The following is a 23,623-nucleotide window of genomic DNA, read 5'->3' as shown; positions in this document are numbered from 1 at the left end:
TGGCAAATTCCCCAGAAATTCTCCTACGTCACCTAGATCTGACGGTCCGGTTTCTGCAAGCCCACGGGTGGATCGTCAACTGGAAGAAGTCCTCCCTGGTCCCTGCTCAGAGCATGGTGCACCTGGGAGCGCTATTGGATACACACAACCAGCGGTTGTTCTTGTCTCAGGAGAAAGTCCTGAAGCTTCAGGACACGATTCGTTGCTTCCTCTCTCATCCGCAAATGTGTCGATACATTCGGCTATGCAGGTGCTGGGCCTCATGGTGTCAGCATTCGACATGGTAGAGTATGCTCAATTCCATTCTTTCCCCCTCCAGAGGCTGATTCTGGCCAAGTGGGACGGCCTGCCTCACCGGATCAGGTCTCACATGATCTCATTGACTCCGGAGGTACGTCTGTTGCTGTACTGGTGGCTCCAGGACCAACGATTGTGCACGGGCCATCCCTTCTGGATATCCGACTGGGTCCTGTTGATGACAGATGTCAGTCTAAGGGGTTGGGGCGCGGTGCTGGAGCAACACTCCCTTCAGGGTCGGTGGACCAAAGAGGAGTCTTGCCTTGCGATCAACATTCTGGAATTGCGGGCGGTCTTCAACTCATTGAACCTGGCCCAGCATTTAATTCAGAACCGTCCTGTTCAAGTACAGTCGGACAACACCACCACACATTCGAAGCCGCTTGGCAATGAAGGAAGTCTCACGGATTCTTCAATGGGCGGAACGCCATCTACCGGCCATATCGGCAATATTCATTCCGGGAGTCCTGAATTGGGAAGCGGACTTTCTCAGTCATCAGGACGTACACGCCGGAGAGTGGGGCCTCCATCCAGAAGTGTTTCAACTCCTAGTGGAAAGGTGGGGCCTTCCAGACGTGGATCTGATGGCGTCTCGACACAACCACAAGGTTCCGGTCTTCGGAGCAAGGACAAGGGATCTTCAAGCAGCATTCATGGATGCGCTGGCGGTGCCATGGAGGTTTCGGCTGCCGTACGTGTTCTCTCCGGTGTCACTCCTGCCCAGGGTAATTCGGAAGTTCAAGCAGGAAAGAGGAATCCTGCTTCTCATAGCTCCAGCGTGGCCCAGACGGCACTAGTTCTCAGACCTGCAGGGCCTCTCGTCAGAGCGTCCAATTCTACTTCCACAACGCCCAGACACCCTCGTTCAGGGCCCCTGTGTCTACCAAGACTTGGCCTGGCTGTCTTCGACGGCGTGGCTCTTGAAGCTTCCGTTTTGAGGGCTAAAGGGTTTTCTGAGGTGTTCATTCAAACTATGTTGCTGGCCCGGAAACCGGCTTCTGCTCGGATTTACCATAGGGTCAGGCATTCTTACTTTGTTTGGTGCGCATCTAACAATTATGACGCTTCCAAGTTTAGTACAGCCAAGTTGTTGGCTTGTCTTCAGCAGGGCCTGGACTTAGGCCTGCGTCTGGCCTCCCTCAAGGTTCACATTTCTGCCTTGTCAGTGTGGTTTCAGAGAAAAATTGCGACCTTACCTGATGTGCATACCTTTACTCAGGGTGTGTTGCGTATCCAACCTCCCTATGTCCAGCCTGTGGCTCCTTGGGACTTGTCGGTGGTTCTGGAGGCGTTACAAGAGCCTCCGTTTGAACCTCTTGGTTCAGCTGATCTTAAGTGGCTTTCCCTTAAGGTGGTGTTTCTGCTGGCTATTGCATCAGCTAGAAGAGTGTCAGATTTGGGTGCCTTGTCTTGTAGTTCCCGATATCTGATATTTCACCGTGACCGGGCGGTTCTTCGAACTCGTCCCGGATATTTACCTAAGGTGGTTTTTTTCGTTCCACCTTAATCAGGAGATTGTGGTTCCGGCACTTGTTTCTCCTGATCTGTCTCCCAAAGAGTGGTCTTTGGATGTGGTACGGGCTCTCCGTATCTATGTAAAGAGATCTGCTTCTATTAGGAAATCTGATTCTCTCTTTGTTCTGTGTGGATTTCACAAACGTGGCTGGCCTGCTCACAAGCAGACTTTGGCCAGATGGATTAGAATGGTGATTGCACAGGTTTATGTGAAGGCTGGTCTGTCAGCTCCTGCTCACATTACGGCCCATTCTACTCGGTCTGTTGGACCTTCTTGGGCGGCCTGCCGTGGTGCGACCCTTGAACAATTGTGCAAGGCGGCTACGTGGTCCTCAGTGAACACGTTCATAAGGTTCTATGCCTTCGATACTGCCGCTTCCCAGGATGCTTCCTTTGGACGCCAGGTTCTTGTGCCCGCTACAGTGCGTCCCCTCCCATAAGGAACTGCTTTAGGACATCCCTAATGTCTATCCTTGTGGAGCCCAGTGTACCCTGCAGCAGAAAATTAGTTTTATGGTAAGAACTTACCTTTGTTAAAACTCTTTCTGCGAGGTACACTGGGCTCCACAAGGTGCCCACCCTGACGCTCTTAGCTTCTTTGGGTTGATATGGCATTAGCCGCTGACACTTCTCCTGTTGTGAGAATGTGGTGTTTGTGGCTACTAACTGTTGTTGTCTCTTTTCCTGCTACTGCATTGGGCTGGTTAACTAAAAACTGAGCTCCTGTGCAGGGAGGAGGGGTTATAGAGGAGGCGGCGCTATGCATCTTGGGAACAGTCAAAGCTTTTGAGCCTGTTGGTGCCTCGGATCAAGATCCTACTCTACACCCCAATGTCTATCCTTGTGGAGCCCAGTGTACCTCGCAGAAAGAGTTTTAACAAAGGTAAGTTCTTACCATAATTTTCACTGTCTAATAATACTCATGGAGTTAAAATTGAAGAATTAAACATAATTAACTCATGAGGGGAGATGTATCAAGCCTTCTAAAGAGTAGACAAGTGGAGAAGTTGTGCATAAAAACCAATCAACTTCTACCTATAATTTATCAAGTACATTTTATAAAATGATTGGTAGAATCTGATTGGTTGCTATGGGCAACTTTTCCACTGGTCCACCTTCTCTTACGTCCTAGAGGATGTTGGGGTTCCTTTCAGTACCATGGGGTACAGACAGGTCCACCAGTAGCCATTGGCACTTTAAAAGTTTGAGAGTGTGGTCTGGCTCCTCCCTCTATGCCCCTCCTACCAGACTCAGTTTAGAAAATGTGCCCGGAGGAGCCGGTCACACCTAAGGGAGCTCCATAGGAGTTTCTCTAGTTGTATTAATTTAAATAGCGTTTTAGGCACAAGGAGGCTGCTGGCAACAGCCTGCCTGCAACGTGGGACCAAGGGGGAAGGGGGGGAATAGTGTCCGCCCTAAGGGGTCTGAGCCACTATCTCTGCAGACAGGACACTGAGCTCCTGAGGGGAATGATCGATCGCCGCCACAGGTGATTGCTCACCCCCGCAGCATGCCGCCACCCCCTTACAGAGCCAGAAGACTTCAGTGGCAAGTGAGTCACGACCCCCTGGCAAGCGGGGAGCCGTTGTGAAGATGGCGTCAACAGGGTAGGGAGCGCAGTACTAACTGCGCTCCGGGGCTCAGCGGTACATGGTGCGGCGCTGTAAGGGGAGCCCTGAGCCAGCGCCTACACCCTACACTGGTCGGCAAGCCTGTCGGGGACCCCAGATCACTGCCAGCACATACCTCAGGCCAGTATAATTCAAACGGTGAGCAGAAAGCAGTGCCATGAAAGGGGGCAGAGCTTCTCCTCAGAGCGGACCCAGCAGCGTTCAGCGCCATGTTCCTACATGCAGAGACGCTGACAGGGAGAGCTGTTCCTTCAAATCAACTCCAGCTATCTTGTATGGTACCAGGGAGATGTAGAAGGGGGGGGGGGTGGAAGCTGTGTAATATACTGTGTAACCTATTAAGGTGCAGTTAGCACTGGGTAGTAGGTTTCCTCTATCTTAAAAGCGCTGTGTGTGGGTTGGCTCCAATCTCTTTGTCTCTCTTGGCATTCTTGGGGGGGAACTGCTATTTCCCTGTGTGTGTGTGTGTGTGTGTGTGTGTGTGTGTGTGTGTGTGTGTGTGTGTGTTGTCTCACAAAAGCCATGTCTAGGGACTCTGTGTCATATGCTGCAGAGGATATGTCCTCTCAGGGTGATTCCATTCCATGTTATCAGGATTGCACTGTTTTAGCACAGATTCCGATAAAAGAGCCTGAGTGGTTAACCTCTATTAAAGGTATGATCTCTCAGATTTCTACTAGGGTAGCACAGACTGAGACTGCAACTCAGGTTTTACAGAACTCTATGGCAGTTTGGTCCGGTTCGGTCCCTTCAGGGCCCCCTGGCATTCACTCTCAAAAGCGTGCTCTTGCCCAGATTATGCAAGTTGACACGGATACCGATTCTGACATGGCAGACGGTGATGGGGATGTGCTGCGGGGGGTGGCATCTCTTGCAAAAGGGGTGCAGTTGATGATTGAAGCCATTAGAGATGTGTTGAATATTGCTGACGCAATACCTGAGCAGGTTGAGGAGGCTTACTTCACGAATAATAAGAAAGCCTCTCTAATCTTCCCTGCGTCTAAGGAGTTAAACGCTATATTTGAAAAATCCTGGGAAAACCCGGAGAAAAAATTCCAGATTCCCAGAAAGGTTCTGGTTGCTTTCCCCTTCCCTGAGGAGGATAGAAAGAAATGGGAAAACCCACCCATAGTTGACGCATCAGTGTCCAGACTGTCAAAGAAGGTGGTTTTACCTGTCCCGGGATCTGCCGCGTTGAAAGAACCGGCGGATCACATAATTGACACTACGCTCAAATCCATATACACGGCTTCAGGGGCGATATTACGGCCTACTATTGCCTGTGCATGGATCTCTAAAGCTATAGTAAAGTGGTCTGGCATGTTACTTGAGGAATTGGATATAAAAGTGACGTTGAATTGTTTTTACGTAACATACAGGATTCTGCAGGATTTATGGTGCAATCCATGAAAGACCTGGGTTCGATGGCTGCAGGGATATCTTCCATGTCTGTCTCAACTCGTAAAGGACTCTGGCTGAGCTAATGGTCTGCCGACACAGAATCCAGGAGAGGTATGGAGAACCTACCCTACACAGGTCAGGCTCTATTTGGGGTAGCGCTAGATGCGTGGATTTCCACGCAAACTGCGGGTAAGTCACCTTTTCTTCCTTCAGCTGTGCCTGCTACGAAGAAACCTTTTTCTTCAGCTACGTCACAGTCCTTTTGGACTCCTAAAACAAGAAAGAACAAGCCGCCTAACACCTTCTTTAGAGGAGGTCGGGCAAAATCCAAAAAACCTGCTACTGCAGGCTCCCAAGACCAGAAGCCTGCTTCTGGTACATCAAAATCCTCAGCATGACGGTGGACCACACGGCCTTGGAGGAAGGACTGGTGGAGGCGAGACTCAGAAGGTTCAGCCACGTTTGGGTGGCGTCCGGCCTGGACGCCTGGGTGCGGGATATTGTGTCCCAGGGGTACAGGCTAGAGTTTCAAGAACTCCCGCCTCACCAATTCTTCAAATCAGGCTTACCAGCTTTGCTGGCAGACAGGGCTATCCTACAGGAAGCCATCCAAAAGTTGGAAGGGTCACAGGTCATTGTACCAGTTCCACCTCAGATGCAAAACAAGGGTTACTACTCAAACCTTTTTGTGGTACTGAAACCAGATGGTTCGGTCAGGCCAAATTTGAATTTGAAAATGTTGAACCCCTATCTGCGGGAGTTCAAATTCAAAATGGAGTCTCTGAGAGGGGTGATCTTAGGTCTGGAAGAGGGGGAATTTCTGGTATCCCTGGATATCAAGGATGCGTACCTCCATATTCCGATTTGGCTGCCGCATCAGGCTTATCTCCGTTTCGCACTGTTAGACAGTCACTATCAGTTCCAGGCACTGCCTATTGGTCTCTCCACAGCACCGAGGGTGTTCACCAAAGCGCTGGCAGAGATGAAGGTTCTCCTCCGCAGGCAGGGAGTGAACATAATTCCATACCTGGATGATCTGCTGATAAAGGCAGCGTCCAGGGAGAAGTTGCTGCAGTCCAGTGCTCTCACGACTCATCTGCTGAGGAATCAAGGTTGGATCCTGAACCTTCCAAAATCACAATTGGAGCCGACAAGGAAATTGTCTTTCCTGGTGATGATCCTCGACACGGAAGTGCAGAGGGTGTTTCTACTGATGGAGAAAGCGTTGGTGATACAATCAATGGTCCGGGATGTCTTGAAGTCTGCCCGGGTATCGGATCATCAGGGCATTCGCCTTCTGGGAAAGATGGTTGCCTCCTACGAGGCTCTACAGTACGGAAGATTCCATGCTCGACCCTTCCAGCTGGATCTCCTAGACAAATGATCAGGATCTCATCTGCACATGCACCAGAGGATACGTCTCTCTCCGAAGGCAAGGATCTCGTTCCCCTGGTGGCTGCAAAGTCCTCATTTTCTGGAGGGCCGAAGGTTCGGAATTCAGAGCTGGACCCTTCTGACCACGGATGCAAGTCTCAGAGGTTGGGGAGCGGTCACCCAGGGGGAAACCTTCCAAGGAAGATGGTCAAATCAGGAAACCATTCTTCCAATAAACATTCTGGAATTAAGAGCCGTGTACAACGGTCTTCTTCAAGTGGTACATCTTCTACAAGATCGGGCTATTCAAGTACAGTCGGACAATGTAACGATGGTAGCCTACATAAACCGACAGGGAGGAACAAAGAGCAAAGCTGCAATGTCAGAGGTAACAAGAATCCTCCTCTGGGCAGAAAGACACGCACTGGCACTGTCTGCGATCTTCCTTCCAGGAGTGGACAACTGGGAAGCGGACTTCCTCAGCAGACACGATCTCCATACAGGAGAATGGGGCCTCCATCCGGAGGTGTTCACAGACGTGACCAGTCGTTGGGGAATGCCTCAAATAGACATGATGGCCTCACGTCTCAACAAAAAGCTTCGGAGGTACTGTTCCAGTTCGAGAGACCCACAAGCAGTGGCGGTGGATACCATGGTAACTCCATGGGTGTTCAAGTCAGTGTATGTGTTCCCTCCACTTCCACTCATTCCAAGAATTCTAAAGCTCATAAAGAGAACAAAGGTCCAGGCAATTCTCATTGCTCCGGACTGGCCAAGGCGAGCTTGTTACGTGGATCTTCTGGATCTACTGCTGGAAGATCCGAGGCCTCTTCCTCTTCGCGAGGACCTTCTGCAACAAGGGCCGTTCACTTATTAAGACTTACCGCGGCTACATTTGACGGCATGGAGGTTGAACGCCAGATTTTAGCCCAGAAGGGTATTCCGAGCAGGTTTTTTTTACCCTGATACAGGCTAGGAAAGGGGTAACGTCTAAGCATTACCATCGCATTTGGAAAAAATATGTGTCTTGGTGTGAGTCCAAGAAGTTTCCTACGGTGGAGTTTCAACTGGGACGATATCTCCTCTTCCTGCAAGCAGGTGTGGATATGGGCCTGCATTTGGGATCCATAAAGGTCCAGATTTCAGCTTTATCCATTTTCTTCCAGAAACAATTGGCTGCCCTCCCTGAGGTTCAGACCTTTCTGAAAGGGGTTCTGTACATCCAGCCTCCCTTTGTGGTGCCAACGGCACACTGGGATCTTAAAATGGTGTTGCATTTCCTGTAGTCGGATTGGTTTGAGCCTTTACAGGAGGCTGAGGTCAATTTTCTCACTTGGAAGGCTGTCACTTGGTTGGCCTTAGCTTCTGCTCGACGTGTGCCGGAATTGGGGGCTTTGTCCTGTAAGAGCCCCTACTTAATCTTCCATGAAGATAGAGCTGAGCTCAGGACGCGTCAGCAGTTCCTTGCAAAGGTTGTGTCGGCTTTTCATATCAACCAACCTATTGTGGTGCCAGTAGCTACTGACTCCTCAATTACATCAAAATCTTTGGATGTTGTGAGGGCTTTGAGGATCTATGTGAAGATGACTGCTTGTTACAGAAAATCGGACTCTGTTTGTCCTGTATGATCCCAAGTAAATTGGGTGTCCTGCTTCTAAGCAGACGATTTCTCGCTGGATCAGGTTCACGATTCAGCATGCATATTCTACGGCAGGATTGCTGTGTCCAAAAGGTCCACTCTACTCGTAAGGTGGGTTGTTCCTGGGCGGCTGCCCAGGGTGTCTCGGTTTTACAGCTTTGCTGAGCAGCTACTTGGTACCGAAAGGAACCCCAGCATCCTCTAGGACGTAAGAGAAAATAGGATTTTAATTACCTACTGGTAAATCCTTGTCTCGTAGTCCGTAGAGGATGCTGGGCGCCTGCCCAGCGCTTCGTGATCCTGCAGTGGTTATCTAGTTCAGTACAACTTTGTTATTAGTTAGGTACTGCCTGGTTACTTGGTTAAGTAATGTTTCAGCTGTTGCTGAGTTTCAAGCTAGTTAGCTTAGTTTGCCTTATATGTGTGAGCTGGTGTGAATCTCGCCACTATCTGTGTATAATCCTTCTCTCGAAGATGTCCGTCTCCTTGGGCACAGTTTCTAGACTGAGTCTGGTAGGAGGGACATAGAGGGAGGAGCCAGCCACACTCTCAAACTCTTAAAGTGCCAATGGCTCCTGATGGACCCGTCTATACCCCATGGTACTGAAAGGAACCCCAGCATCCTCAACGGACTACGAGTAAAGGATTTACTGGTAGGTAATTAAAATCCTATTTTTTCACTCTTTAGAAGGCTAGATACACATCTCTCCCATAAAGTTATAAATGGACATTTAAAAGTAATAGCATATAAATGTCTATTGCAGAGGTTCCCAAACTGTGTGCCGTGGCTCCCTGGGGTGCCTCGGGACACTTGCAGGGGTGCCCTGGGTTGGTGGTCCAGGACCAATTCAAATTATTCATGGTCAATATAATAGGCAAAAGCAGTGCTGATGGCTGCTAATCATAAAATATGTGGCCAAACAGAAGCAAATCTTGTCCCTCACCACACAACTGACCCTAAGGATGACATATAAACGCGATCTACTTAATGTAATATTTCTTTCTAAATTTCTCAATAAAATTTTTTTGGCCTAGGGGTGCCGTGAAAAAAATTCTGATATTCTAGGGTGCCGTGATTTAAAGACGTTTGGAAACCACTGGTCTATGGGGCTAATTCAGACCTGATCGTAGAGGTGGTAAATTTAGCACATCTACGATCAGTCACACAGATATGCGGGGGGACACCCAGCACAGGGATAGTCCGCCCCGCATGTCAGTCCCTGCACCGTCGCACAAGTACAAAAGCATCGCACAGCGGCGATGCTTTTGTACTTCAGGAGTAGCTCCCAGCCAGTGCAGCTCCTGCGCGCTGGCAGGGAGCTACTCGTCGCTGCCTGGGTCGCAGCGGCTGCGTCCCCTCAACTCTCCGGCCAAACGCCGCTGGCCCGCACCTCCTGCCCAGCGACCGCCTCTGCCTGTCAATCAGGCAGAGGCAATCACAGGGCTACGACAGCCGTCGGCTGTCTGGCATGCGCCGGCGCACTGCGGCGCCGGCGCATGCGCAGTTCAGACCTGATTGCTGCTGTGCGAAAACGCACAGCACCGATCAGGTCTGAATCAGCCCCTATGTTAGGTACTTATGTGTTGACAAGGTTACATTTTTGTTACATACCATAATGTTTTGCAATATAAAGCAATATAAAGCAAACAAAACATTATGACTTTATTTCACGAATAAATGTATAGTACGGACCTGGAAGAAGTGATGGATTCATGGTTACTGGAAAACTGTATGGACTTGCTGAGAGATGAACAGGAGACTGGTACATGTATCTGTCCTCAAATGCTGTCCCAGGATTGTTAAGCTCTTTGTCAGCAGCTGTCCTGCCTCTGTTGGTCTCTGTTGGAGTGGAATGGTTTGTCTTCTCCTGCCTGTCTTGGATTTCCAACACATTCTTGTCCACTGCAGATTCAGTATTTGCTTTCACTTGGTCACATCTACTAATCGTCTCTGTTTCCTCTCCTTTTTTATCCTCCTCAGCAGTGATAGGGGAGGGATGAGATTTATTTTCTGCCTGGATCTTCGGCACACCTATGTTTTCTGCAATCTTTTGATTGCCAGCTCTTCGACCTGGTCTGCGGGCTCTTTCTCTTTGCAAACTGTTCATGGGAGGATAGGGGCTGGCAGTCTTTAATACTGTGCTACCATGAAGGATCTCCAAAGCGTTGCGATGGACAAACAAATCAGAGGGGAGCTGGCCTTCAGGCCCCATCTGCCTGCCTCTAAAAGCTACTGGGTTGGATGGCAATGTGTGGTAGAGAAATGGTGAATCTATATCCACATAGCTTTTCTTCTGGGCCCTGTCCACCTCTCTCTGGTGATATATAGCATTCATTTCCATGTCCATCCTGAAGGAGACCATAAATACGCAATTGAAAATATACCAGAAAATAAGGACCTTATACTGAGACGATAGTTGTTTTAAAACATGTTCTTTGTAAAACTATCCTTGATGATGAAAAGAAAAGTGCTGCAAAGTTTCACATATGCTTTACTAGAAAACCAGTGAATTATTTTAACACTTTTTCCATTATAATTTTCACCACTATAGGCACCATTTCATTGGCATCTCTTGTACCAAATGACCAGCCAAGAAAGTGGTCTGGCAGCTCCCATTTTTGTTAGTACAGGTTGAGTATCCCTTATCCAAAATGCTTGGGACCAGAGGTATTTTGGATATCGGATTTTTCAGTATTTTGGAATAATTGCATACCATAATGAGATATCATAGTGATGGGACCTAAATCTAAGTACAGAATGCATTTATGTTTCATATACACCTTATACACACAGCCTGAAGGTCATTTTAGCCAATATTTTTTATAACTTTGTACATTAAACAAAGTGTGTATACACTGACACAATTCAGTTATATTTCATATACACCTTATACACACAGCCTGAAGGTCATTTAATACAATATTTTTAATAACTTTGTGTATTAAACAAAGATTGTGTACATTGAGCCATCAAAAAACAAAGGTTTCACTATCTCACTCTCACTCAAAAAAGTCCGTATTTCGGAATATTCCGTATCTCCTATATAATAGCCCAGATCTGTGACTTTGTGCCTCATTTGCTAACGCTGAGTGGAGTCACAACATTGGGCGGAGTTAGTCAAATGAGTCACAGATCTGGGCAAATCTATAGGAGACTAGGAGGAGAAGCAGATGGTATGGGCATGGCACAGGCAGGGGTGCATACCTCCCAACTATCTTCAGGCAGACAGGGGTGCATACCTCCAAGCTTTCTTCAGGCAGAAGGAGGGACACACATGTGGCGAAAAGGGGGCATTTCCAACATAAGGGGCGTGACTTCACGGGAGGACCCACAATCGCGAGCCACGCCCCGTTTTCGTCAGTGAGGGGGCATGCCCAGCGCTCTGTGAGCTGCTGGCATGCCCCCAGCGGCGGATTATGAGTCCGGGGGGCCCAGGGCACTTGAGATAGGGGGGCCCTATCTCATTGCTGTGCCTGCTGTGGGTTTGGGGGCGTAGCCTAACCGCGGACCGCGTGGCCACGCCCCCTTATGCAAATTCCGGGAATTGTTGTTTTTTTTTAAATAGGATTTTGGCCCCTCAACTAGGGGTAAATCCAGAGGGGGTGGTCGCTCCCCCCTACACACCCGCACAGGCAGAAGAAAGCAGGGAGGCTGCTGCCTCCCTGCAACACCACAGACCTGCCAACACGCAGCAACGTGTGCTGTCTGTAGCACAATGCTGCTGCTTTTGCTGGCAGGACGGGGGAGCTTCAGAGCTGGTACAGAGCTACTCCAGCCAGGGGGCCCCCTAAAACTGTGGGGCCCACGGTACATACCCCCTGGGCCCCCATCCCCTTAATCCGGCTCTGCTGCCGGAACCCCCCCTTAATCCGTACCCCCTGATGTCCCCTTCTCCCTCCACAAAATAAACGCTGTGCACACTGTGTACTTGACCCCCCACATCAGCAAACTTAGCAGGGTCTCTCTGGCGCAGAGGAGCGTCACTTTATCTGTTATCTCCAGCCTCGGCAACCCCACCGCTAGCTGGTGCGGCCAGCTCCTTCACACACTTTAGCCGGCAGGCAGCGCTGCAGAAGTCCACGCTGCTTGCAGGGCCCGACCCCCTCCTCCCTCCAGCCGCAGCGTCTCCTGGGGGCTAACCAGTCACTCCCAGTCTCCTCTTACCACAGTGCCCGGCAGCCGCGAGGTCCACGCCGCGTGCATGCTATGACCCCCTCCTCCCTCCAGCCGCAGTGTCTCCTGGGGGCTAACCAGTCACTCCCAGTCTCCCCTTACCACAGTGCCCGGCAGCTGCGCGAGCTCCGCGGTGTGTGACTGAGGAGGGGGGGAGGGATGCGGACGGGCAGAGGAAGCAGGACTCCAGCCTGAGAGAGTCAGCCATGCCAAGTCTCCACCAGCAGCAGATCCCAACAGTTTGGAGTGGAACAGCAGCAGCCAGCATCAGTGACTCCGGTAAGACACATCTGTCTGTCACCACTGTTTTGACCCTAATACCAATCTCTCCCGTGCCCTGTGTTCTGTCATGTCCCTGTCACCCCTGGCCTTGCCCTGTCACCCTTATCCTGGCCCTTTCACCCTTATCCTGGCCCTGTCACCCTTATCCTGGCCCTGCCACCCCTATCCTGGCCCTGTCACCCCTGTGCTTGCCCTGTCAACTCTATCCTGGCCCCGTCACCCCTGTCCTGGCCCCGTCACCCCTGTCCTGGCCCCATCGCCCCTGTCCTGGCCCTGTCGCCCCCTGTCCTTGCCCCGTCGCCCCTGTCCTGGCCCCGTCGCCCCTGTTTTGACCCTGTCACCCCTGTTCTGACCCTGTCACCCCTGTCCTTGCCCCGTCACCCCTGTTCTGACCCTGTCACCCCTATCCTGGCCCTGTTACTGCATACCCTCCAACTACCTTTTTGGCAGGTACAGTACACGCAGCGCCTCCAGACCCCTCCCCAATGCACCACACCTCCACACCTTCCCCTCCACCACATGCGGCACTCCATTCCTCCCCCACACACTGTGCATCCAGACCCCCTACACCACCCGCGGCTCCCACTCCCCCGCCCCTCCACCACCCACAGCACCACCAGACCCCCTCCACCATCCACCCCCCATATATGTCTCCCCCCACACCTGCCCCCCCTCCACCCGCAGCATCTGCAGACACCCTCCTCCATCCGCTTCCCCCCCCTCATTCACCCCTCTCCCACCCACGGCACCCCCGCTTCTGCCCCTCCACCACCTGCAGCGCCTCCGGACCCCTTCCCCATCCACTGCACCAACCGCACCTGCCCCTCCCCCACTCGCGGCGCCTCCGGAACCCCTACCCCACCCCCGGCACCCCCGCCCCTTCCCAACCCACAGCACCTCCGGAACCCTTCACCCATCCGCAACATCCCTGCACCTGCCCCTCCCCTACCTGCAGTGCCTCCGGACCCCTCCCCCATCTGCAGCCCCCACTCCTCTGCCCCTCCCCCACCCGCAGCACCTCCCAACCCTTCCCCATCCAGGCCCCCCCCCGCATCCGCCCCCCTCCACACGCAGCATCTACAGACACCCTCCCCCATCCGCAGTTTCCCCCGCACCCGCTACATTCTGTACATCGTGCCCTTCAGGTGCTGTTCACGCCGAGGCAAGGGGCTGCGCCTCCTTCACCATCGCATGCCCTTTCATTGTGCAATATTTAACCACTAACAAAGGAATGCAGGTAATACTCCATATAATACAAATATTAAACCCCAGAAAGGCATGCAAGGGCTAAGGGGGCGTAGCCCCTTGCGACGGTGTGAAGAGCGCCCGTAGGGCGCGATGAAGCACCTAGTTTTGGAATATTTGGATATGGGATACTCAACCTGTAACTGCAAACATGAAGAGCACTGAGGAAAATAAGTTATTTTTACTTATACGTTTTTTGTTGCCATCCATTCTAGTTTCAATATTTGTTGTTATTTTTTTTCATGTACTTGCTATTGACATAAAAATACTATATGATGCAAACATATTTATCTTCTGTTCGGTTAAATCAATTCCATCAAGCAGTTATTTAATAACAATATTAGGTCAGGTCCATTATCATAGATTATCTATGTTCGGACAAGTTCCGGTATGAATGGTCGACCATGTTATGGTCGACAGTCATTAGGTCGACCACTATTGGTCGACATTGACATGGTCGACATGGACACATGGTCGACACATGAAAATGGTCGGCACATGAACGGTCGACACATGAAAAGGTCGACATGAGTTTTTTTTACTTTTTTTGGTGTCGTTTTTCGCGTGAAGTGACTGGGAACCCCAATTAGTGCACTGCGGCCCCTAGCATGGTGCCTTCGCTTTGCTCGGCACAGATTACCGTTCCAATCGTAGTCCATGTGGATCGTAAAGTATGGAAAAGTTCCCCAAAAGAAAAAAAAAGTTAAAAAACTCATGTCGTCATTTTCATGTGTCGACCAGTTTCATGTGTCAACCATGTGTCCATGTCGGCCATGTCAATGTCGACCAATAGTGGTCGACCTAATGACATGTCGACCATAACATGGTCGACTATGTGAACGGATACCGTTCGGACAAATCTGATGCTAAATATCAGAAATTTCAAATAAGCAAATATGAAGTAATGTTGGCAGGAAAAACTAATGGCCCCATAACGTCTCTCAGTCTCCTCTATCCAACTAAAGACAGCGCAAGGATCGCTCCATTTCTGGTGTGACATCCTTGTGAATCTACTGCACATATTGTATTTCCATGAGGAGACTTTGTGACCTGACTACTTTAGTACAGTATACTATTATCTGTTATTTCACTGATGAAGATCATTCATTCATGTACCTGCTCATATTTTGTTTCTGCAACAGTTCCTGTCTCCTGGCCACAAAATCCAAAGGCTCTGTGTGTAGAAAGTTGTTGTAACCTTAAATGTATAGAAATAGTTGTTCAGTTCATGGAGTGTGTGCATTTAATTCACCTGTGTCACCTGACCAATATGACCTTATTTTCACTTTCAGCAGTAAAAGATAATACTAATAATAATATTAATAATCATAATAATTATATTACCCAATCACACCCTTAGCTTACCTGGGCTTGAGAAAGCTCTGTTAGACATGACACTTGTATGAGCAGGACCCGGGGAACCAAAGTGTGAAGCCAAGTGCATTTGTCTTGTGTCATTGGAGAGGACCAGATCATTGGAGGGTAACATTTCTCCTCTAACAAAGAGAAATCACATCGGTGTTTGCTAATGTAAAAGAACTTGTGGTGGCACTACTGTTGTGTAAATAGTGGCCTGTGTCTAGACAGGAATTCATTGTCACTGGTCTGCCCATTAGGCTAAATGCTGACCAACTGTGTAATTTAACCAACTTGGACAAATATGTACCATATGCTGGTAGGATTTTCTACCATGGTCAAAAATGATCCAATCCGTTTGGATCTGATCACTCTTGTGCATTGTGTTTGTTTGTGTCCCTTTGGAAAATGGCAAATATTCTATTATTTTTGCCCTATGATTTCATCCAAGGAAATGTGTGTGTCTTATGGTGCCCATACACTTGTGCGATGCCCTGCGACGTGACATCGCGGGGCATCGCACCGGCAGTTCAGGTGCAATGAAATCGCACCTGAACTGCCAAAGTGATTACCATGCGGTCATGCGATAGATCGCATGGTAATCACGTGGTCGGAAACGTCACCGCTGAGTCGGAGCGGCCTCTGGCCGCTCCCGGCGGGGGACCATCGCACATTGCAGTGCGATATATCGCAGGTGGTTTAAAAACCACATGCGATCGCACTGCGATGCAAGAAATATTAGGTGTAGCACATAATATCTTGAGATGCAACATTCGAGCGGCGTGCCCGCGCATCGCATCTCAGTGTACCTAAAATGTGCATACAATCCTTCAATTTCTCTCACAGATGAGGTCGAAATCGAAGGCTAGCACCTAATATCTCACAAGTATATGGGCACCATAAAGCTGGGTATACACTGGCAGATATATCTGCAGTTCAGTTGATCTGCAGATATATCTGCCGATGGTGATTGTTCATACACACAGAAACGTGCTAATATGTCTGCAGATACATTGGCTATCTTCTTGCAAAGCAGATGCAAAATATCTCACAGACATATTGCTTGTACTCACCTGCAGATCAGCAAAAGATATATTGGCCGATCAATTGATTGGCCAATATATCTGCCAGTGTGTACCCAGCATTAGACGTATTAGCTGCTTCTTATGGACAAAAAGGAGCATATTCAGCGTGTTGTTTCTATGCAAAAAAGATGAAGTGTGCACTTTATTCATATATCTTCCTCTTTCTGGAACTGGTTATAAAAATTAAAAATTAGACCAAAAGAGAAATGGTTCCGGTACCTTGAGTACCACCACAAACATGCACTAAGCATATGTAATACACTACGGTTCAGAAAACTAAAAAACAAGACAAAAGGAAACATAGAATCAAGAAAGTTTTAACATATTATGGATTCAAAAATATGGTACATTCAACTAATTGTTTAAGATCATTTGTCTTTAGGCCTATGAGTCTGTATATGATTTACAATACAAACCCAATTTATTTAGCACAATGCAGTCTTTCATAGAATAACTCACCCTTATTTGCACCAAACTTCCCTAGGGGATTGAGTCACATTATGACAGGTTCACAGTATGACAGAAGACCCCACTCTGCAGTGAACTGCTCGGAATGGCACATCCTGGTGCTGGCTTTTGTGGGGGAGCCCATACAGTCAGAGCCGGCCACAGGCATAGGCAAACTAGGCAATTGCCTAGGGCATTTGATATGCCTAGGTTCATCATCAGCTTCTGCTGATTAAAATGATATGTGGCATGCCTATATTCTGTGTGTAACATTTCATAAGCAGATACAGCCACAGTCTCACACAGTATATTGGCATGCTGCATATCAGTTTTATCAGCAGAAGCTGCTTGTACATCCTAGCAACATAGCAATGCAAATAAGATGCATTTTCATAAAAAAAAAAGGTGCCCGACGTTAGCATTGATGCAAGATTTATGAGGACACATCTGTATCCAAGCAGAAGCAGAGGTCACAGTGTTAGTGGCAGTGTGAGTGCTGTGTGCATGTGAGTGGGTTGGTTGTGCAGTAGTGTTCAGGATATGTGTAAGGAGCATTATGTGTGTCATGTAAAAATGCATTAATAATGTGCAACATATGTGTAATTAGCCACTATGTGTGTCATTAAGTTTATAAGGGCATTAATAATGTGCGGCATATGTGTAACAGGGTACTACTGTATGTGTGTCATTATGTGTATAGGGGCACTAATAATGTGCAGCAAATGTGTAGGGGGCACAATGTGTGTCAATATGTGTATAAGGGCATTAGTATGCAAGAAGATGCCCCTTTTTGGGCTGTGCGTCAAATGTGCGAACTGTTCCTATTTAAAATGTAGGGGATACAAGGACTGCTATGGGTGAGGGGTGATGGTGCTGGGAAAGAGGTGCATGGTCAGAGGCAGAACCAGCGGTGGTGCCAGGGGGCACCAGCCAAAATCTTGCCTAGGGCATCATATTTGGTTAGGGCCGGCTCTGATGGCAGCACATGCACAGTCTGACGATAATCGCTCTATTGGGTGAACGTTGGCCACAGTGCACAAACATGAATTCGGCGAGAGATGAAGTGGAGAGAGATAAAATTACCAACCAATCCGTTCCTGTCATTTCTCAAACATAGGGGCAGATGTATTAACCTGGAGAAGGCATAAGGAAGTGATAAACCAGTGATATGTGCAAGGTGATACAGGCATCAGCCAATCAGATCCTAACTGTTAATTTACATATTAGAGCTGATTGGCTGGTGCCTTTATCACCTTGCACATATCACTGGTTTATCACTTCCTTATGCCTTCTCCAGGTTAATACATCTGCCCCGTAGCTTGTAATATGACAGGAGCTGATTGGTTGGTACTTTATCTATTTACACTTTATCTTTCTCCAAGCATTGATAAATATATATCCCCCAAAGAACGCAGAGTCATAACGGGTACAGCTAACTGCAACACATGAACAGAGCCGGCCATAGGAATAGGCAAACTAGGCAATTGCCTAGGGCATTTGATATGCCTAGGGGCATCAGCAGCTTCTACTGATTAAAATGATATGCGGCATGCCTATATTCTGTGTGTAGCATGTCATATGCAGAAATAGCCACAGTCTCACACAGTATATATTCATGTTGCATATCAGTTTAATCAGCAGAAGCTGATTGTGCATCCTAGCAACATAGCACTGCAAATAAGATGCATTTTCATTAAAACAAATGTGCCCGACTTTAGCATTGAGGCAAGATTTATGAGGACACATCTGTATTCAAGCAGAGGCAGAGGTCACAGTGTTAGCGTGAGTGTTGTGTGCATGTGAGTAGGTTGGTTGTGCTGTAGTGTTCAGAATATGTGTAAGCAGCATTATGTGTGTCATGTAAAAATGCATTACTAATGTGCAACATATGTGTAAGGGGCACTATGTGTGTCATTATGTGTATAAGGGCAATAATAATGTGCGGCATATGTGTAACAGGGTACTACTGTATGTGTGTCATTATGTGTATAGGGGCACTAATAATGTGCAGCAAATGTGTAGGGGGCATTATGTGTGTCATTATGTGTATAAGGGCATTAATAATGTGCAGCATATGTGTAACAGGGTACTACTGTATGTGTGTCATTATGTGTACAGGGGCACTAATAATGTGCAGCAAGTGTGTAGGGGGCACTATGTGTGTCATTATGTGTATAAGGGCATTAATAATGTGCAGCATATGTGTAAGGGACATTACGTATAAAAGGACATTAATAAAGGTTGTCATAATGTGTAAGGCGCATTATGTTTATAAGGACATTAATAATGTGTCTCATATGTGTAAGGGGCATTACTGTGTCGCATTATGTGTATAAGGTGCTCTACTATGTGGCGTTGCGTATAGAAAGGGCACTACTGTGTCATCGAATGTGAATAAAGAGCAATATGGTGTGGTGTAATGTGAATAAGGAGCAATTCAGTGTGATGTAATGTGAATAAGGGGCTCTACTGTGAGGAGTGACGTTTATAAGGTAAAGTGATACTACTGTGGGATGTAATATGAATTATGGACACTATCGCATGATCAAATGTGAATAAAGTTGCAGTACTGAGTGGTGTAATTGGAATTGGGGTTACTATTGTGTGGCCTTGCCCCTTGCCAGCAAAAACACACCCCTTTTTGGGCTGTGCGCCAAATGTGCAAACTGTTCCTATTTAAAATATAGGGGGTACAAACCCCAAAATAAGGACTGCTATGGATGAGGGGTGATGGTGCTGGGAAAGTGGTGCAAGGTCAGAGGCGGAACCAGCGGTGGTGCTAGGGGGCACCAGACAAAATCTTGCCTAGGGCATCATATTGATTAGGGCCGGCTCTGCATACAGTAGCTGCAGGAGCGTTTTAAGAGAGTAGGGGGCCCGTGTGCAGTCTCCATCCGGGCTTTCTCCTCTCTAGCCGGCAGCGCAGTAGACTCTGAGCACTAGGGTCACTACTAGTAGACCTTGCACTGTACTAGAGTCTAGTGCACATGCTCAGATCTTTGGGGACATGACGCAGCAGCCATTTTCCTATTGATTTGTGCAGTGCTGATGCTGGCAAAGCAGGACTCCAGAGGGGTAATTATTAAAAAAATGGGTGCAGGGTGTTCAGTGTGGCTCCCCTTGGACCCAGGGGCCAGTGTGCACGGCATTCTAGATACATCACTGATTAGCTATATATGAAGGTCATGCGTTTTGGTATAAAAATGTTAATGTAGATTTTTTTATAAACATTTTTTTAATTTTTTTATTTTTTTTAAACCAGTGAACAAAAAAGATATTCCTTCTAATAGGTATTTCTGGAGATGCACCTAATCACAATAGCCAATGACTCCAGGGGGAGTGTCATACGTTTGTGTGCACTTGCTTACTGTTAATCATTTCCACCCTATCTGTTCCAATCCACCTCTCTGGGTATAGGGGAACCATAAGTGAAATAGTTAAAACACATCTATACTGTTCAACAAGCAGAGGACTAGAGGCTTCAAATTTCTGCCTCACAATGAACACATATAGGGGTCTATTATTTACTAAGCTTTCAAGAGAGATAAATGTGAGAGAAAGAACCAGCCAACCAGCTCTTAACTGTCATTTTTCACACACAGCCAGGGACGGACCACATGAAAGGGGCGCACGCTCTGTGGTTGGGGGTGCGCGGACACGACCAATGGGGGCATGCCGCGAGTCAGGGAGATGTGGACTCGCGGCACCCCCCCATTTCCATGGAGACGGACAGGGGGTGCGCAACGCGACACACGGGGTCGTGAAGTGAGTCAGGGAGGGGTGGACTTTCCATGGAGACGGGCGGGGGAGCGGCCAGACCAGAGTGCCGGAGGCTGCCCTGCGTGTGACCTTCCCAGCTCTCTGTGTGACAGGACCGGCCAGAAGTGCCAGATGGGCAGTCTGACCCTGTACACAGCCTGTAACATGTCATTTAGGAGCTGATTGGCTGGCACTTTATCTCTCTACACTTTAACTTACTCCAAGGCTTACTACATTGATCCCTCAGTTCTCTACTGGGGCTCTGAGAGGGAGGGGAAGCTGAACTGACAAAACAACAATGGCCACCATGTAACATCTGGAGCAAAGGGTTAGTCAGCATGAGGAGGGTTTCTGTGAGCCACATATAGCGTAAATATTTACATCAGGTACACAGTACCTGGGCTTTTCTGGTGGTGGCCTGGTGAGAAGGGGCAGCTATGCCACCAAGATGGCCCATGCCCCATTGAACATGTAATGAAGGCTACAGTAATCACAATGCAGCATGGCAAAATGCCACTTGCTTGGCCAGGCCTTTATACTGGAGCCCATTTGATTTCTTCCCTTGCCATTAGTGATCACAGGGTGAGCTTTAAAGAGCTAAGCCCTTTCCGTTAATGAAAAAATTAACATTGGAACCTTTCTAACAATCGTGGTTCAAACTGAGTTGACATCATTGGCATCCTCTGCTGGTTTGGCACCACAACTTGAGGGTTGACAGGCATCATTTGATTTCTCATCATTATCATCTCTTGCCTCTGCCGCAATTCTACATATAAATAATTAGAAAAAAATATATAGTTTATATTTTAAACAATATAATATCAAAATTATCTGTTCTTGACATAGTCTTATCATTTTTGTAGTGCTCTATATTGTGTTTGCATTCATTTATTTATTCAGTGTATATCATTCAGGCACTTCTTCAGATTGTAGTGGTGTGGGTTGTATAGGGCTGGATGGAATTTAAAGGGTGATCATAATATTAATTTTGATTGGCCAGAAAACTCAGCAGAAGCGGCCAAGTGGGACATTATATAGCTTAAGAGAGCAGGCCAGAATTAGATTTGAGCGTTAAATGGCTCACGTCCAATTCTGGGTATATGCTCTGCTACTGCTGAGTATTTCAGCTAATTGCTATTCTACCAGGGTATATTTACCATTAATATATAATAAATAGGTTCTCTAAAGCTACAAATTGTTAGGAAGCTTACAGTCGTCATGCAGTATCTTCACCCATCACTGCTGTCTGTGTGTTGGCTAATTTGGCCATGCATATCAATCAAACAGAGTAGGCAAATTTGCCACTCTTAATCAATTGGCCACACATTGATCGTTGTTGTGTTGGACAAAATAATGGGGGTAATTCTGAGTTGATCGCAGCAGGATCTTTGTTAGCAGTTGGGCAAAACCATGTGCACTGCAGGGGAGGCAGATATAACATGTGCAGAGAAAGTTAGATTTGGGTGGGTTATTTTGTTTCTGTGCAGGGTAAATACTGGCTGCTTTATTTTACATTGCAATTTAGATTGCAGATTGAACACACACCACCCAAATCTAACTCTCTCTGCACATGTTATATCTGCCTCCCCTGCAGTGCACATGGTTTTGCCCAACTGCTAACAAAGATCCTGCTGCGATCAACTCAGAATTACCCCCAATATGTGAACACCATGACAATCTGGTTGCTTTTATTTTATTCACCATGCTGGGGAATCTTCATGCTAACTACAATCTCCATGTGTGTGTAGCAATAAATTCCAAAACTAATTTAGTTCAATATGATGTTGTTATTCAGTGCATATCAGCCCCATGCATTTAGGCCCTTATTAGCACTGTGTTGGTGGTTGTTGAGTATGAAATCCCAGTAGTCACTATCCCGGTGGTAAAAATGCTGACAGATACCGGTAAGTATTTTAACAATACCCCTAACCTTAATCCACCCCTCCAGCAGCCTAACCCTAAAGGCCGGTACACACTAGAAGACTTGAAAGATTAACAATTTGGAAGAAGAACTATTTCCTTTGAGTCCCTGACAAACGATATTGAGTGTACACACTGAGCTTTTTTTTTACAAACGACTGAACGACGAACGATCTGGCTGGGATTAAGGGGATTGAGCTGCATACATGTACGGCTGACAACCTGACATGGGTGTGCGCATCGTTCATCGTTTGCTGTGTACACACTAGAACGATCTAAACGATTTGAACATTCACAACTGTCGTTATCGCTCAAATCTATGGAAAAAATCTTCTAGTGTGTATGAACCTTAACTCCAACCCCCAGCCTAACCCTAACCCGACACCCTAGTACCTTTCGGGATACATCGGGATTCTTACTGTTGGGATCTCGACTGCTGGGATTCTTGCCATATCCCATTGGTGGGCCACAGTAAATTATATGGAGATATAAATAGTAATGATTTGGTGTGTTTCTCTATGGCAGCACATGGACTAGCTACTAAACAAGCTGTGTTTACATTCACCAGGACAATTACTTTTGAATTACTAACTCCAGATGTCATTACTGGAAGAATAAAGAAGACTGCTGAAGAATAAAAGATGTTATTCAGAACCACTTTTTATTTTACTTTTCAGTGCAGACTTCATTCAGAACACAGGTACAGACCACATTAGTCATATACAGTACTTGGTGAGATATTGTACGTTTATTAAGATCACATGTTCAGTCGCATGGCGAGTTCAGCGCAACACGTGCTATGCCTGTTTTTTACAGGCAAGGAGCACTTATTGTTGGATAGCGTGTTCTGTGGTTATTGTCTGCTCTTCTTTGAAATGTTATATCAATTGTTCTGATAATTCTATATGTATACAATTTATCAGGTGTCTCTACAAAAGTACATTATTTACCTGCTGCAGACATGCAGCCTGTGAGCTGGTAGAGATGTTTTGCCTCCAAGTTAGCCTGTTCACTGATCATTGACATCTCTTATAGAAATTCACATATGGCAAAAATAAATTTCTTTTCCTGTGGAATAAATAATAATAATTTGTTTCACTTTTTTTGCGAATTTTTATTTAGTATACTATTTTGCCATTTTTTTTTTTAACTATACAAAAATAGGTCACATTCCAGTATGCTAATATATGTCATATAAAAAAAGACAAAAAGTCTGCAATTCTGTTAGGAAGACTAGGAAATAAAAAGCTTATAGAGCTAGGCAGGTGTGATAACCCGAACAGGTGAGGAGAAAGATGGTGTGGAGTGGGTGCAAGCTGGAGTTACCTCTGCAGCAAAGCCATCTCCTCACTTATTCCTTCAGTGGCAACTCTAGGCTCAGACCATAGCTCGGCAGAAAGGCAAGGGTTCCCCAACCAAACACAACAATGGGGCAGATATATTAAGCCTGGAAAAGTCATAAAGTGGTGATAAAGAAGTGATATGTGGAAGGTTATAA

The 23,623-nt window shown here is 47.3% G+C and overlaps 1 protein-coding gene across 1 annotated transcript in view; it reads right to left on the bottom strand.

The window, feature by feature from the left end:
• Positions 1 to 23,187, bottom strand: part of SAMD7 (sterile alpha motif domain containing 7) — a 60,593-nt gene extending 37,406 nt beyond the window's left edge. The window contains exons 1-5 of the mRNA XM_063919600.1: positions 23,076 to 23,187; positions 20,842 to 20,971; positions 14,924 to 15,054; positions 14,675 to 14,756; positions 9,551 to 10,206 (exon numbers count right to left, since the gene is read on the bottom strand). Of these exons, the coding sequence (XP_063775670.1) occupies positions 9,551 to 10,206; positions 14,675 to 14,756; positions 14,924 to 15,054; positions 20,842 to 20,971; positions 23,076 to 23,151 (1,075 nt within the window). The 5' untranslated portion in view covers positions 23,152 to 23,187. The remainder of the gene's footprint in view (positions 1 to 9,550; positions 10,207 to 14,674; positions 14,757 to 14,923; positions 15,055 to 20,841; positions 20,972 to 23,075) is intronic.
• Positions 23,188 to 23,623: the final 436 nt, after the last annotated feature.

Source organism: Pseudophryne corroboree, chromosome 4 (assembly GCF_028390025.1).
Source record: "Pseudophryne corroboree isolate aPseCor3 chromosome 4, aPseCor3.hap2, whole genome shotgun sequence".
Taxonomy (NCBI): Eukaryota; Metazoa; Chordata; class Amphibia; order Anura; family Myobatrachidae; genus Pseudophryne; species Pseudophryne corroboree.
The sequence above is the reverse complement of the archived record's forward strand: the minus strand, read 5'-3'. Positions and strand labels throughout refer to the sequence as shown.